The 17,196-nt window shown below is 33.4% G+C and overlaps 1 protein-coding gene across 5 annotated transcripts in view; it reads left to right on the top strand.

The window, feature by feature from the left end:
- gwl (serine/threonine-protein kinase greatwall) overlaps window positions 1-17,196 on the top strand; it is a 48,681-nt gene that overhangs the window by 29,039 nt on the left and 2,446 nt on the right. For all 5 annotated transcript variants that reach the window (XM_080174499.1, XM_080174498.1, XM_080174500.1 and 2 more), the window contains exons 22-37: window positions 300-392; window positions 642-754; window positions 1,269-1,415; window positions 2,502-2,654; window positions 3,042-3,195; window positions 3,505-3,647; window positions 3,795-4,007; window positions 4,287-4,409; window positions 4,846-4,929; window positions 6,915-6,966; window positions 8,085-8,166; window positions 8,757-8,843; window positions 11,751-12,062; window positions 12,339-12,426; window positions 12,894-12,996; window positions 15,042-15,099. In XM_080174499.1, coding sequence (XP_080030625.1) covers window positions 300-392; window positions 642-754; window positions 1,269-1,415; window positions 2,502-2,654; window positions 3,042-3,195; window positions 3,505-3,647; window positions 3,795-4,007; window positions 4,287-4,409; window positions 4,846-4,929; window positions 6,915-6,966; window positions 8,085-8,166; window positions 8,757-8,843; window positions 11,751-12,062; window positions 12,339-12,426; window positions 12,894-12,996; window positions 15,042-15,099 — 2,005 coding nt within the window. The remainder of the gene's footprint in view (window positions 1-299; window positions 393-641; window positions 755-1,268; window positions 1,416-2,501; window positions 2,655-3,041; window positions 3,196-3,504; window positions 3,648-3,794; window positions 4,008-4,286; window positions 4,410-4,845; window positions 4,930-6,914; window positions 6,967-8,084; window positions 8,167-8,756; window positions 8,844-11,750; window positions 12,063-12,338; window positions 12,427-12,893; window positions 12,997-15,041; window positions 15,100-17,196) is intronic.

Below are 17,196 nucleotides of genomic sequence, written 5' to 3' on the forward strand. Positions count from 1 at the left end.
CAAACTTCCCCCCCCCCCCCCTTAATTTAAATTAAGTGCAGTTTGACCTAATAAGCGCATTTGACTGGAAGCTTGCACATAATTTTACGGAATATTTCGAAAAAAAAATACGCTCTTAAATCACATACTGGTTGACCGGCATTAGTATAGAATATTCAGATGAAAAAATCAGCCGTGTATCAGCTGAGGAAATCGCAATTGCCCCATAGCGTTACAGACTGACAGGCGGACGAACAATTAAGAAAAAATGTATCATGAACTAACTTCGCTAGGCACTAAAAAACTAAACATTATTGCAGGTATCCTGATATGGATGAAATAAATGCTGAGAAAATAACTCCCACATTCCCAGTTAACTTTGGAGAATCTAGGCACCAATTTTCTCAAGCAAGGTATCAACATAATCTAATTCATCTTTTAAACAAAATTGATAACCTCTAGAAATATTTTAACGTCTCTTAAATAGCCGAATTTCGTTCTTACTATCTTTTTCTTTTTTGTCTAACAATTTTTAAAATCTGAGGACTTAAAAAAACTTGCTCCTTCTACAACTTTGTTATTCTTTTTGAATTTAATCATTCTGTTTATCATCTATCTTATTATCTATTTGTTTTTGAATCTATCCATGTATTTTTATCTAGGTTGAATATGGCTGGTATTAGACAAGGTTCCCCAGAAAATCTCCGAGATGGAGAATCTTTTAATAGTGATATCCAATTAGAGTCTGCTACAAATACCCCACCTCCTAATCGCTTAGGAATGGATACTCTCTTATAATTTACTTATCTAAATACAACAATATTAGGTACTGTTAATATTTTTATGTGGTATTGTTATCCCATTCAACTGATTTTTGGAATAATGATTCCTAGGACAAAATATTACAATATTATAAGCGAAGCATCTCTATAATCAAGTTATAAACTTGTAAATATGTCCTTAATAGTATCCTGTATTAAAGCAGTTTTGCAACGAATTTACTTACAATTTCGTTTAGACTATATATTTATATATTGATTATTCAGTTCAGACATTCTATAAGTGTTAAAATTCGATTACCGACCGTTTCAGAGCTTCGCATTTATGGATGTTGTCATCCTTGTTTAAATAAAAAAAGTTATTGGTATATAATTACATATTTCAAATAACTCTTTTGATTTTAAGCTTCGCTAGACATGTTTTAGAACAACAAGAATTTAGAGTGCTAGGGGAATCATATTTTATCTTCTATAGTCACACCCCTTAATATTTAAAGTATCCATCTATCCTAGAAGGAAATGATACATCTATAAATACAGACAATACAAGTCCTACCCTACATGAACCAGTAATAGTTAACACAGCTATACATGTTCCATCTCTTAATAATGTTGGTGATGCAAATATTACTGATATTAATGCTGAACAGTTGTCAGGTAATATTTAGATATTTGAATCAATATATTATTACTTGGATAATTGCAAGATTTTCATGTACTGTAAAAAAATAAACTCTTGGTAACATAACGACCCCCCCCCCCCCCACCCATTTACCCCCTTTACCCCATTTCCTCCCCTTTTATTGGATGGATGAACTAACCTCAGGGTTTCGGATCCGCATTGATTTTATGCGGATCCGGATCCGGATCCGGATCCTCAAAATTTGGTCAGTGCGGATCCGGATCCGGATCCGGATGCGGATCCGGATCCTACTGGATCCGGATCCGGATCTTTGACAATAAAAATAAAATCACCAAATTTTTCAAAAAAATTTTATTCTTTAATTCGAAGTCAAAAATACTTTTAATTTTCAAGTCTGAACCTAAACCTTAAAGATTGGCTCTCATCAAGAGAATGTCTGAGATTTTATATAAATTTAGGTAGATTTTTCCATTTTTTCCGCATTTTTTGGAGTCTAAGGATCCGGATCCGCATTTTTTTGCGGATCCGGATCCGGATCCTTGGACTCAAAAATATGCGGATCCTTGCGGATCCGGATCCGGATCCAGATCCGGATCCGAAACCCTGACTAACCTATAAATGATGTCCATGTTAGCAACCTAGATTGACGACAATTATGTCATAATATCCATGTATGTATACTCTACATATCTATATTCTATAACATATATCCATCGATCCATATGCAATGTTGAAAATTTAGAATGAAGCAATATTAGTGGAAGGAGAAATTTCTGTTCTTACAATAATTTTCGGTTCTGATTTGATATTTATATACGTAAAAAAAACATATGAACAACTAAAATTCTCAAAAATATCTAGGGTAGGTATATATATATAAAGCTTGCCTTTATGATAATAAAATCTTCAATCAGTGCCCAAATTATTAGTAATTTGTTCCTTTACCAACTTATATTTTTCAATTTTGGCAAAACAGACCCGCCAAGGATTACTCATTCCATATTTCATCCTGAGAAATTAAATTAAATTCTGATTTCATTAACACCACCCCTCCCCCCCAGGGCCCACCCCTCCTCTGTAATGCTTTTATTTGTTTTTAGTCCGTGAATGTTCTAGTCCGCCTAAGCCAATGTTTTGTGAAACCCCCTCTCCTTCCCTAAAACACCCCAACCATTCTAAAACAGATCAACACCACGTGGTGCCCAATATATATCCAACAAAACCTTGTTTACCATCAACCAGCAGCTATTCAGGTATAATCAGGGTCAGGGATGGAGGGTAGGACATTAAACTGTAAATTTTACTGGTACCCAAACTTTTAAAACACTTTATTTATCGGCTAAAAAATTTTGTGGGTTCTTTTATTATATACTGATGGGATGATTCAAACTAGCAATGTCCAAACTTTTCAACCAATGCTATTTTTATTCTTTATGATACACATAATTTTATCGTCTATTGTCTTATCCCTTAAGATCCTTGAGTATTAGTTGTCAACATATATAATAGAACCATCCCCTTGACCATTACAAAGGACTGTTAGATCCAGTGGTTTACTGGAATTCAAAGGACATATGGACACTTTGATGATTTTAGCTTTTAGAACAAGTTTTTGCTAAGCTGTGATTTTCAAAATATAGGTGAAGAAAAAGAAGTTGGACTGTATAAACCAGAAATATTGGATTCTCCAGAATTGAAGAATCTGAATGCTATGGACACAGGATCTCCAGCTATACAGTTGCCTGTACTTGGAGCCTCCAGTAGTAACCCCTTGCAGCCTCAACTACATCCCAGGTTCATAATATAGTAACAGGATATTTGTCTTTCTGTTCGTGTTTCTGTCCGTAGCTTAAGATCTCTCTAACTGAGAAGTTAGATGATACTTGTCGGATGGTAGTGGGTCCGTCATTCCCCCGAAGATATATGGATAAAGGAACAAAATTTGACCCCCCCCCCCCTAAACAAAAAAAATGTTAATGTAGAAAAGGACTATAGAAGAAAAAATAATATTTTACCTACCAATTAAGATATTTTAATTAGAATTATTTGGAAAAATGTATCGTTCTTTGAATGAAAAAAATAAGCGAAATATTTTTTTTTCAGAGCTGTCAAATTCAAATCGCCAGAAATGGGCACAGCTGCAACCAGTGGCAAGCGCAAGCGGGCAGCTTCTGGTAGCACTGGCAGTAGCAGTAGCTGTGGCAGTCACGTGACATCCACAGCTGACGGAGAATTACGTTCCACAGGCATAGAATATAAAGTTATAGGAGGGTCTAAACTGTTAACTTCTTATCCCAAAATAAATAACCTTTCTACCCTTCATAAAATTTAAATACTAATGATTTACCCAATTCCGAGATCTTAAGTGATAACTTAATATTCTATGTAAACAGGCTTAACTCAAGATCTATCCGAGATGCTGCGTAAACGATCCTGTCCAAATTTGAGGCAGTTTTTCGTTGCCGCACATGGCAATGTTGATACTAATAATGTATTTGCTGAAGATAAACCAAAACCTGTTGTTACTGAGATGGTAACAGCTAATGCTGCTACAAGAATGTCAGTTGATTCTACAAATAACGACAGCAATCTTAAATTGGATCAAGGTATGTTTTTTATTCCTTAGTACAAGAGGCTTGATATTTTTCTGTCTGTTTGTAAAATGATACCTAGCTTTTCCTGAAAGATTTTTGGATCATGGTAAGTAAACTAATTAGCAGGATTCGCCGAATTTTCACATTAGCTATTCTCCTATTTCTAGCCCCTGCGGGGTTCTCCAACCCTGCGAGGCAATCATTAACATTTTTCTAACCTAAAATTCTTTAAAGAGACACGATAAGTAATCCTTTCCTTAAAATCACCAAATCATCCCTCTAAATATTAAGATGCGGAGACCTGCACAGAAACCATCCAGCAATCCAAGTGGAGCCCGGGTCATCACGATACCATCTCGGATATTAGTAAAATTAGCCATACGGACCCAGCCAACAAGAATAGAATCGGAACAGGCAGGATTATTTTCCATTAAAACAAAACTTTTAATAGTGGTTATAAGTAACGAGCTATTCTAAAGCTTTTTGTTGTTAGCTAGTTGTTGCGTTTCTTGTGGACAAAGATATTCCTTGTTCAAAGTTATTAAACATTATAAGTTAGGTCATTTACAACTGTAACCGACAACTGAATTAATTCGAACAAGTATTTGGTAATTTCAGCTGATTTTTTCGTGATTTTATGGGACAGCGCTTCGCTTCTCTGTCCCCCAAATATTATTTCAGATTTATTTCGCTTGTTGGCTATACCATATCCCTGGGTCATTACAAATCATATTTTGGAAACGATCGCCTCTATAGAATTTGTACCCCCTTTTCCAAAAACTAAAATTAAATATTGAGTGAATTAAAATTAAATATTGGGGCAATGTAATGAAAATTATTATTTGTACAGTTTCAACTATGTCGACGAGTAGCGAAGAAGCGGGAGGAGCTTGCACCACAATGTCTGTCAGCAGCGAGGGATCTAATGAGTCCAAGGAAAGCTACACTCTCAAATATAATTTGATTTTTCTTTAAATTCGGGATGCATAATCATGATTTCGAAGCAAGTCTTAAGGACAAAAACTTATTTAAACGTTAGTTACTAAACGAATTTCCATATTGTAAAGGAATCATTTGCAAAATTGTAAATTGATGGGACGATTCTTACATACACGATTCTTTGATAGCTTACTCTCACCCCAACTGTAGAAAAGCTTTGTTTTAAAAAATATTTACTCTTTAATGTGTACCTCTTTAACTTAAATATTATTGAATGAAATATGATGAATGATATATATTTAATTTTCTAAATTATTTTAAAATTTACATTATGTATGTACGACTACGTACTCAACTCAAAAGTTGGATATAATTTGCCGATGTAAACAGTATTAAAAAGAACACACTATTGACGAATTTGTCGATTTTTAGATACTAAATCAATCTTTTCTTATACAATTTGTTCCTTCAAGGATAAACGACAAATTTTCAGATATTTGATAGTTATTTTTTTATCGTTTTAACTAAAGCTTTCCACGGATATTAAAATAAAAGAAAATAAGATTAATACCAGTTTGTTCGCCCCTAAGACCGGAGTAACAAAACTGGTATTGATTTTATGATTTTTATTTAATATTCGTAGGAAGTTATCTTTAACACATGATACATGATATTTCAGTATGGCTCGGAACTGGTTCTAATCCAGCGGATATTAATCGGTTTCGAAGCCAAATTAGAAAAGAATTTCATGATATCTTTCTTAGCACACATAATTAAATTTTTTTTCTAATTCTGCTAAAACACTTTATACTTATACTTCATAAAAAAGGATGACAACATATATAAAAGCGAAGCTCTAAAACGGTAGGACAAACGAACATTAACTCTTGTTGAGTGTCATAACATAATAATCAGAATATTAATGTATAAAAGTTGAAACAAAATTGTAAGTAAATTTGTTGAAAAACTGCTTAAATACAAGATACTGTTTACGGACATACTTACATGTTTAGACATAATTATAGAGATGCTTTGCTTATAATAGTGTACTTTGTTGTTCTAGGAATTAATATTCCAAAATTCAGATCAATCGAATAATTTTATCACATTAAAATTTGTTATCAAAAAAGTTAAAAATCATAATGTTTAAGACATTCTAGTAATGATTTTCACTACGCTTTTTACTATAGGAATCAGCATACAAAAATTGAAATCGATAGGACAATTCTAACCTGTTTAAATTAACGAAAAAAGCTATCCGTCACGGACGGATGGACAAACCAGCCCTAATTATATAAAAGCTTCGCTTTAAAAAGATGGAAGTTGACTTATCTGTCATTGAGCCATCCCTGTAATATAAAATAATAAAGGTACTAAGAAAGAGAAGTAATGTCTGATTGATCCAATAGGAGAATCGCATCGGTACATACATTAAATTTCATTGGTTCAAATTGTGTACACATTTTGTTACGAACGCATGTTTTTTTTTCATTTCATACATAGATAAAAGTCAGCTGTAAACAGTATATTTTCTTAGTAGAAAGCTTTGCGGAATCAGAATTAATTGCTCAAAACTTCTTAAATTTGAAAGCTTCAAACAGAGGTGGATTCTTTTTTTTAAGGTTAGGCTGGCTACTCGCTGGTGAGGCAAAATTATTTTTGTGAAAAATCCTCCAAAATCGAATAAAAAGAATTACAAAAATTAAATAAAATCTTAAAAGGGTTATTAACATATGATTTTGTTTAATTTTTGTAGATTTTTAATGTGCTTTTGGATGATTTTTCACAAAAATAATTTTGCCTCACTATCAAGTAGCGAGTCCATAATTTTTTAAGAATACACATTAGCTTGAGTCGAAAGTAAACAATACTTTTGTCTGCTAAAAATGTTCCTTCTTAGATTTGACGAAAAAAGGGTTCAGAATATGCTTCTATTCTTATATTTCTATTTATAAAATATATTTGAATATGGTGCTTGCTAGGATGGTAAAAGAGAAACGATGTCAACGAGCAGTACGGGCTCTGATGACAGGTAAATAATAGATTTTTTATTAGTATATGAATGGATTTATTATTAATTGGATCTTATACCAGATTATCATGTACTTGAACCTTGTGGTGGGCTAAAATAACAATCATCCCCATTCCTCATCCCCCCTTTACTCCATCCCCTCTGTGCCATCCCTTCACTATATATCCTATCTATCTATAATTATAGAGAGCAAGGAGAACATCCCAAGTTGGAGTATCAATATTCCACTCCCCTCAGTGCTATGCCTTCACTATATACCTATCTATCTATCCATATACCTATCTATCTATCTATAATTATAGAGAGCAAGGAGAACATCCCAAGTTGGAGTACCAATATTCCACGCCCCTCAGTGCCATGCCTTCACTATATACCTATCTATCTATCTATAATTATAGAGAACAAGGAGAAAATCCCAAGTTGGAGTACCAATGTTCCACGCCCCTCAGTGCCATGCCTTCACTATATACCTATCTATCTATCTATAATTATAGAGAGCAAGGAGAACATCCCAAGTTGGAGTAACAATATTCCACTCCCCTCAGTGCCATGCCTTCACTATATACCTATCTATCTATTCATATACCTATCTATCTATCCATATACCCATCTATCTATCTATCCATATACCTATCTGTCTATCTATAATTATAGAGAGCAAGGAGAACATCCCAAGTTGGAGTACCAATATTCCACGCCCCTAAGTGCCATGCCTTCACTATATACCTATCTATCTATATATCTATATATCTATCTATAATTATAGAGAGCAAGGAGAACATCCCAAGTTGGAGTACCAATATTCCACGCCCCTCAGTGCCATGCCTTCACTATATACCTATCTATCTATCTATAATTATAGAGAACAAGGAGAAAATCCCAAGTTGGAGTACCAATGTTCCACGCCCCTCAGTGCCATGCCTTCACTATATACCTATCTATCTATCTATAATTATAGAGAGCAAGGAGAACATCCCAAGTTGGAGTAACAATATTCCACTCCCCTCAGTGCCATGCCTTCACTATATACCTATCTATCTATTCATATACCTATCTATCTATCCATATACCCATCTATCTATCTATCCATATACCTATCTGTCTATCTATAATTATAGAGAGCAAGGAGAACATCCCAAGTTGGAGTACCAATATTCCACGCCCCTAAGTGCCGTGCCTTCACATCTAAAAATGCTCAAGGTAATTGTTTTTTTTTTCAGTATAGCTTCGAAACCAATCAATATCCGGTGGATTAGAAGCGGTTCTAAGCTACATTTAAAAATTTTGTATAGCATGTAGGTGTTAAATCGAGTTTCTTACGAATATGAAAATGTACAATAATAAGATTAAAACCAGTTTTTTTAGCAAATGCCTGCGGCATCTCGGGCCTATAAAAACTGGTTTTGATCTTATATATAATTGTACATTTTTATGTCCGCAGAAAGCTGTTTATAAAGTACTTTGCGATAAATAACTATTCATAGTTTGAAGTGTTTATGTTTAAGATTGTAGTTTGTAGTTAACAGTGCAGTTACTCTATAACTTGGATATGGCCGTCGGTATGTCACTCCGTCACAGTGTGGATGTACTATCGAATACACTTGATAATGTCCCTCTTTTAAAAAGAAATATAGAACTACAATTCTTTATAAAATTTGATTAATAGAACCAGTACTTTTATTGTTTGATATTTTTCATAAGAAATTATACCTCAAATACCAAATAGTTTTGTGCTTTCTCTCTAAGTGCCTATCGAGCACTGAACACGACTATAATGCTGTTTATTTTAGAATAAGATGGTCCAATTTTTGTCTCCAGCTGGAGTTACTCCTGTCAGCCATCCTGTACATCCTGCTATGCTTGGCAGACAGCCACAGGTACATTTCATATCGATTTGGCTGGCGAAAAAGTTTAAGGCTTAGTATATAATCCACTTATCTGGAAGATATATAGTAAAAACTAAAAAGTATTTTGGTTGGATGTGTTATTTCATTCTTATAAAAAATGTAATCTTTTTGTATTACTCACGTTGATATCCATATGATATTCGGGCTAGTTCACAAAAAATAGACGCCTGAAATTTTTGAAAAATTCGGAAAAAGAAGAAAGATTTTAGTATTCTTGGTTTATATCAATTGGCTGGCTTACATCCAAGTTAAAACTATATCATGAGATTGATAACTATCGTAACTCGGCCAACAAATATATATACTAGTCATGGCAATCCGTCGAATTTTTGGGCCGGATTCGGATTCCGGATTCTTAAAAGAATCCGTCAAAAAAAGTGCCGGATTCCTTGCGGATTTCGGATTCTTATTTTTGGCGGATTCCGGATTCGCATTCCGGATTCTAGCAGTACTTTTAAAACCTTTTAAATTTTTTAAAAAAAATTAAGTGCTACTTATGTCCTAAAAATTAATGTTCTTGATGTTCTCTATAATTCTTTTCCGAGAATCGAACCAAATTTTACAAAAAATTATATTTAATCATGATTATCTTTGCCTTCAAAAAGCGAGAGTTGAAAGAAAAAACTCAAGACGCTAATTTTAGCATGACAATTAAGAATCCGGAACCCGCTATTAAAAAACGGATTCCGGATTCGGATTCCAAAATTGGCCCAAAAATTGGGCGGATCCCGGATTGCCAACCCTAATATATACACCCCCCGTTTGCCCCTCTTATCGGTTATTAGCCCCATTATTAAATGTTAAACTAGAAACTTTTTTGAGTATCCGACTCCTGATTAATCTGGTTTTGATAATACAAATGAACAAAAAAAATATATTTTAATTAAATATTTGAATTTTCATATTTTAACAATAGGTTTAGATCTAGTTTGGTTGGATTTTAAAACAAGAATAAAACGCTTTCAAAGATTTCCAATAAGATATTTTTACTTTTAGTGGATTTTTAGCTGTAAACTTATATAGCAAAAAATTTTTCGTTTACAGATTATTACTGTCTGATATACAAAATTATTTAGGTATTTTTTTCTGAATTCTAAGCTTATTTGATGTAAGTTTTTAATCTACAGAAGTTGTAATTTGTTGGTGTGTACAGGGCATTACATCAATTTATTGTCCATTGTCTTATCCTTCAGAACCCTACATTTCATAACATTTCCCAAGACAGTATAAAATCTTAAAAATAGAAATAATAGGTAATGGATCGGGGGTCTAAATACTTTTAGAGATAATAGTGGCTTCGCCCCTAGCCTCTAGGGGCTTTGCCCCAAGAGGTATAATTAAAAGTTTGGAGAGGAATTTTTTTGTTTTTTGGGGGGGTTGGGGGCGTCCCATCCCCCAAGAAAATAGCCTAAATCTACCACAGTACCAGTAGGTATATTCCCTGTAGAGTAGAAGTGGTTTCTTAAGGGACGGACGGACAGACATCAAGCTGCTTTGTATTATGGATTACTCTTAATTTCAAAATAATCCAATTCCAAATTAATCTAGAATAACAAAGGTTAGGAGGTTTATTTTTAAGTTCCAGGTATTGCTATGATTGTTCCAATGAAAATAATATAAAACTTAGTGTGTACTATAGACTCTTCTATAAGTCATTTTGTTCCATTGACTTTGAAGCTACTCGATAATTCATGCTGCCTTGCTTTATGCATTTTGGAAAAATTTAAATTTTAATAGATCTCTATGTTTTTTTGCGTTTTTCTCTTATGGTATGAAAATTTACAAAATTGTGATAGATAGGACCAAGGACGTCCAAGCATTTTTATTTGGGGTGGGGGGGGGGGTTAAATTTTGTAAATGAGGAAATTCCTATTGGGGGGAGAGGGGGGTTAATCACCTGTTTATCCCTCCCCCCCCCCCTCTTGGACGTCCCTGGATAGGACAATGAAAGTTAATTTTTCTCCCCAAAATTTACCTTCCACCCAAGTTGAAGAAATGCAGAGTCGAGTATTGTGGGAGATAATTTTCTGCTTCCCTGGCATGTGCTATGTGCATGTTGGACAACTTTGTTTTTGTCAGGTATCTCAAGGGATAAGACAATGGCCGTTAATTTACATTCTAAATAATGATACACAAAATTACCCTTATGTACTAGTTAACTAGTGGATGAAACATTTACTTAATCAACAAAATAAGCTAACCAATTAAAATTCAATATTAGTCCCCAAGGTTGCTAAGTAAATGATTAAGAAAACATTATCATAATACAAAGAGGACTAATAAACAGCCCAATGTCCCCTCCCTCCCTCCATGGTTTTTGTTCTATTTAGATTGTATTGTTACTAGGAAGTTAAAAAAATATGCGTCACCTAGAAATTCTGTAGTAAAAATTCCAGATAAATCAAGAGTAGAAATTTATGTTGGCAGTGCATAAACAATGTCAAGAATTCTAGAATAGAATTTTTAGGATAACTTTTGATTTTAGTCATATTATAGAATATTTTCTTATTAAAAATTATGTTATTAGATATTATGCCTACCAAAGGATTTGGATTTATGCGTGTCTGTCGAATTGAATAATCTGCAAAAGTAGTAAGGTTTATGTGTTTTCATGGAAACTTTTCTGGTTTTAAATTAACTTTGCATCTTTCATTAGGTATTGTTTCAAAAAATGGTTTTGAATTTCAAAAAGTCAATTGCCCATTGAAAATATTTATAAAAATAATTGTAAGTTTATTTAGAAGCGGATTTAAGTGTTGTCCTAAATAAAAGTACTAATAGACGTTAAGTGATAAACAATTGACGATTAATTGATGTACATTGTATTTCCGAGTTCTAAAATAACCCCTGATTATCTTTAATCTAAATATTTTTCAGATGAGTGTGTCCACCCCGCTGTCCATGGTTGACCTGAACCAAATCTCAAGAATCAAAAGTCCGCTTCAGCCAATGTCGCTTAGCACCGCCGAAACTCCGCAACGGCCATCCGTCGTTGGCGGTGGCTCGGACGGTGGTTTTCAGGCCCCGCCGCCACCGCAGTTTCACACACCACCGCCACAATCGCCGATGCATTCGGCGGCGACGCCGTTTCGCACGCCGAAATCGGTTCGGCGGCGGAAACACGAGTCGACGGATGGCCGAATTTTGGGCACTCCGGATTATTTGGCCCCTGAACTTTTATTAAGACAGGTAAATTAATATCATAGTCTATTAAGGCTTTAGAATTTATGCTTTTTTGAAGTATAGGACCTACAAAATAGTACCTAGTCTCTAAAATTTGTATGTACCTTTTTTTTCATTTGAGGATATTTTTTCTTCGAAGTTTTTCTCACCCAATGTTTTTGAAACATTAAAAACACATTTGCTAAATGTTCTAGTGCATGTAAACATTGAAAACCTAATCTTCATGGAAATCGCTAAAACTTTCTAGTTAAAATGTTAATAATTATCTCATTTTTTTTACAGGCTCATGACGCCGGAGTAGATTGGTGGGCGGTTGGCGTCTGTTTGTACGAGTTTATGACCGGGATACCGCCGTTTAACGATGCCACCCCAGGAAAGATGCTTTATTTGTTGATGATAGCGTATTACACAAAAGGGGATTATGCACGAACGAAAGCAAGTGATTTTTAATAACCTTCAAGCAATGAATTTGAGTATTTTTTGGGTAAATATACTTGGTTATATCAACTAAAAAAGTTCCAGTAATGTGAAATGTTTAGCACATAAAGACTCATTAGGTAATGAATAAACAACTCAAAATTATCTTGCTAACCGATGAACTAAATGGTTCTCCTTTACAAAGTACCTAGCTTCTTATTAGCTAGGATTTTTAAAATAAATTAGGGTTGGTTATTTTACTTTTTCTTTTTGAAACTGAAATAATTTTTTTTTTGGAGGGGGATCGAATTTAATCCCCCACCACCTCAAGTGCCCCTAGAAGCCTCTAAGTGCGTAGCCGCTAGTTAGAAATATAGAAAGAAATACGGATGAAGATTTTAACAAAGTATCTTAATTATGCAGACCTTGTATTCAACAACATACTAGCGCTCAATATTGACTGGCCAGAAGGCGAAGAGGCGTTGTCAGAAAACGCCGTTGAGGCGATTATGGCGTTTTTAAGGTTAGTAAATTTTAATGTATTTACAGAGTCTTCAGATATAATAAAATGGACGATAGATTGATACGCATTCCTAATAATGATAAAAATATTAATTCTGTAAGATTGTTGAAAGGGCATATTTTTTCATTTCATTCGCATAATAAGTCACATTTCTTGAAATAAAGCTTTTCTTGGGTACAGTGTGAAGCACATGAAAAATCCGATAATAAGTTAGCTGTGAATAGTTAAATTCTTGAAATATAGCTTTCTATAATTTATTTTCTCGAAAAATTTAATCCTTGTATGACTTGAATGCAAAAAAAAGTTAAGGTAAGGAATCCCTTTTTAAGTTGGACGAATTTTGTCTGGATATATAATGTCTAATATCAACACATTTTTTATATTATTCTGTACAACTGTTCTTTTTAAAAAATATTTTTTGCTTTTTGTTGCTACGCTGCTTTAGAACAAATTCCACGTGTGAGATGTTTATATGGAAATAGAATTAGGATTAAATCTGATATAAAGACGCATTGTTTTCTAGTTTACATCCAGAAAATTCAAATTATTTTTTATAGGTAATATCGACCAATAAGATCATTGACATCTGTTGGAAAATTACATTTTCCTAAATTATTTTTAGTAGCGAAGCTACTTTCTAGTGTAAAATGTCAGTCTACCATAATTGACTGACCGTCTGATTTTCTTGGAATCTCTTCGATTAAAAATAGATAACCGAAGATTTTGGAAAGATTTTTCTCGTATTCATTCGAATCCGGTGGATAGGAACCGGTTCTCATCCATACGAAAAAACTATGTCTAGCATCGTATTATATCCAGCTTTCTACGAATATAGAAAGGTACAATCATAAAAAGCGGTTTATAATACGATGAAAGAAATAACTATTCAAGTATGGCTTCGAAACTGATTGATATCCGCTGGATCAGAACCGGTTCTCAGCTATACTAAAAAAGCATATATAGCACCGTACTACAAAAGTTTTCCATGCCTTTAAAAATAAATACAAAATATTATAAAATAGCTAACAAAACGGGTTTGAATTCTAGAATTTTTCACTTAAATATCCACGGAAAGCAGTCTATAGTACGATGCGATAAATAAATATTCAACTTCATAACTTTCATTGTCTGTCTGTACGTCAATAATGCTACGTAGGAGAACTTGTAAATTTTGGAAAAATTTAATTTCTTGTCTGAAAATAATATCCTAATTTCCAGCTAAATGAGCAATGAGCATTTACTCAGTAACTTGCTTTGTCCATCCGGTCACTCGGTTTTACTTGAATTATTAATAAATTGGATTATATTTTCATGCTACATCATTTTATATTTATTGCGCATTTTTCACAATTAAACAAACCATGTATTTTTTTTCTCTGGAAAAATACAGAAAATAAATCCAGAAGTACGTCATATGTCGAGTTTATTGGATTGTTTATTGTATTTTCAGATAGTTAACTTGATTATAGCGGTTATGGTTACAAATTAAAAGATTCATTTTCTACTTGATTCTGTCTTGAAGGTTTATTTTTAGTATAAAGTATTGTTATTATAAAGGGTTTGTTATTTTTAGCACAGCACGTTACACGAATACGTATCAAATGATTTGAACAAGTCAAAAGAACATGAATTATCCCCTTAGGACTAAATATTCATATCATATTCATATTTACAGAGACCTCTAAAACTCTGGATTTCAAAAATGTTTTTGTTATTTTTAGCACAGCACGTTACACAAATGTGTATCAAATGCTTTGAACAATTCAGAAAAATTATATAAATTGTATGAATTGAATAAGTATGTAACACAAATACATATTTTTGGAGCAAATTCTATTAAAAGTGAATCAGACCTGCAACATTTCGGCGAAAAGTTTTGAAAATACCTATAAAATGGTACCAACTACTTTTACTTGTATACTTGTTAAACTCTTGCATTGTTAACAATTGCAGACAAATATCGTACAATCAAAAGGTTGTATGTTAATCAACAAGTTATCGTTTTTACCTTCTGCATAAAGATTAATAATATTGTGTCTTTTTAGATTAGATCCGGAGAAACGAGCGAACGGGAAAACCATCAAAGATTATACTTTAATGAAGGTGAGAACAAATTAGATTAATACAAAACAAGGATGACAACATCCATAAAAACGAAGCTCTGAAACGGTTTGAAAAAAGGGCATTAACACTGTATAGTGTCAGAACTGAAGTAGAATATAAATGTATAAAAGTCGAAGCAAAATTGTAAATAAATATGTTGAAAAATTACTTGATGCAGGATAATGTTTAAGGACATACTAACATTTTTAGGACTTTTTTAGGACTTAGGAATTATAGAGTTGCTTCGCTTATGATATTGTACTTTGTTGTCCCATAAATCAGTAAACCAAAAATTAGATAAATCGGATAATTGGATCATATAATATTTTGTTGTTAAAAAAGTGAAAAAATCGACATGTTGAAAATGGACGTACGGACGTTCTGGTAACGATTATAGAGTTGCTACGCTTTCTAAATTGTACCTAACTACTGCAGGGATCACCATGCAAAATTTGAAATCGATAGGACATTTCTAACGTGCCTTAATTAACGAAAAAGGCTATCTGTCACGGACGGACCGACCCTAATCATAGAAAAGCTTCGCTTTTAACAAGGAAAAATTTACTGGATATGGGGCCGGAGAAATTTGATATTCTAGGTTTAATCATTGTCATTTCAACTAGGTACGGAACAATTAGTCTGTAAGTTGCGTAGCAGTATTATAGCGGGAATATAAAGGGATAAGACGATGGACGATAAATTGGGGTACATCTCCATTGATAATAAATATAATTGCCCCTTCTGTAGATCAGAATTAGTGCTTTAAATGTTTGGACACTCAACTAAATCAACCAAAGTATTAAAATTCAATAAAGGTTCCCAAAGTTGTTAAGTCAGCGAATGAGAAAACGTTATTATAAAACTTTGGGGACCATTGAAATAAACAGCGCAATGTCCTCTCTCTCCCTGGTATTACAGAGTATCAAAATTAGATATTTCGTACTAGGAGATTCTGATTAGGGCATACCAACTTTATAAAGTATTTGTGCTACTACGTAAAAAGAACTAATTTACCTAGCAATTTATATAACAAAAAATCTGTTAAACTATTGAAAAAAGTTCATCGAAAATCGATTGTTGAGAAAATTTCTGATTAATGAATTTGATTTTGTGTCATAAGCGTATTTTAAAACTTTTAATTAATTTTATGGGTGCAGTTTTCGTATTTTTCGTGTATTAGAGGTAGATTTTGAGTATCTATAATACAAAGTAGAATGATGTCTGTCCATTAAGCTCTTGGTAACCACTGAACCGATTGGATTCTACTCTTCAGGAAATATACCTTCTGTTCCTGTGGTGGTTTTAGGCTATTTTCTTGGTGGGTGGGACACCCCCCCCCAAAAAAAAAAAAACACAACCCCCACCATTCTTTTTTAGGCAGTTATTTTAAAATAAATGGCAGTACTAGAAATACTAAATTTTTTTTTAAATTACCTCTTGAGGCAAAGCCCCTAGAGGCTAGGGGCGAAGCCGCTAGTTATAAATAAGTTAGGATTACCACATTGGGGCAATATTCTTCTTAGATTTTAATTGACGATCTAAAGAATTAAGGGCGTCATCCTTTTGTAACAGGATGCAATATTATAGGGTAGTTTTCGGTAATTTCGACCCAACTTCGGAAAATGTCATTTTGACCATGATCCCGTCGAATTACAGAAAACAATCATAATAGCAAATTTGTTCGTTATTGCATTTGCTACAAAAAAAAGTACAAAATGAATTTAATTTTTCGTAAGCTTTTTAATGGTCTTGGTTTCATTTGAAAATATTAATATTTACCCAATTTTTTTTCAAAAAAAAAGAAAAAAATCCGAAAATTCCCCCCCCCCTTACCCTAAGCTTTTAAGTAACATCCAGCAGACAACTAACCCTTTGATTGCACGACCTCAAACTGTTCTTAATTTTGACCAAAAATATATGCATAAAATGGCCATAATTAAGAACAGTTCGTATTATTAAGCGTATTTGACTAAACGCTAACACACAACTTTATGGAAAATACGCAGAAAAAAATTACCCTCTTATTTACGCAATAAAAGAATGTGCCTAATTTAGGGTTGGGCCGGATATCCGGCCATTTTCAATATCCTACCTGAT

Source organism: Acartia tonsa, chromosome 10 (genome assembly GCF_053477335.1).
Source record: "Acartia tonsa isolate MP-2025a chromosome 10, ASM5347733v1, whole genome shotgun sequence".
Lineage (NCBI taxonomy): Eukaryota > Metazoa > Arthropoda > Copepoda > Calanoida > Acartiidae > Acartia > Acartia tonsa.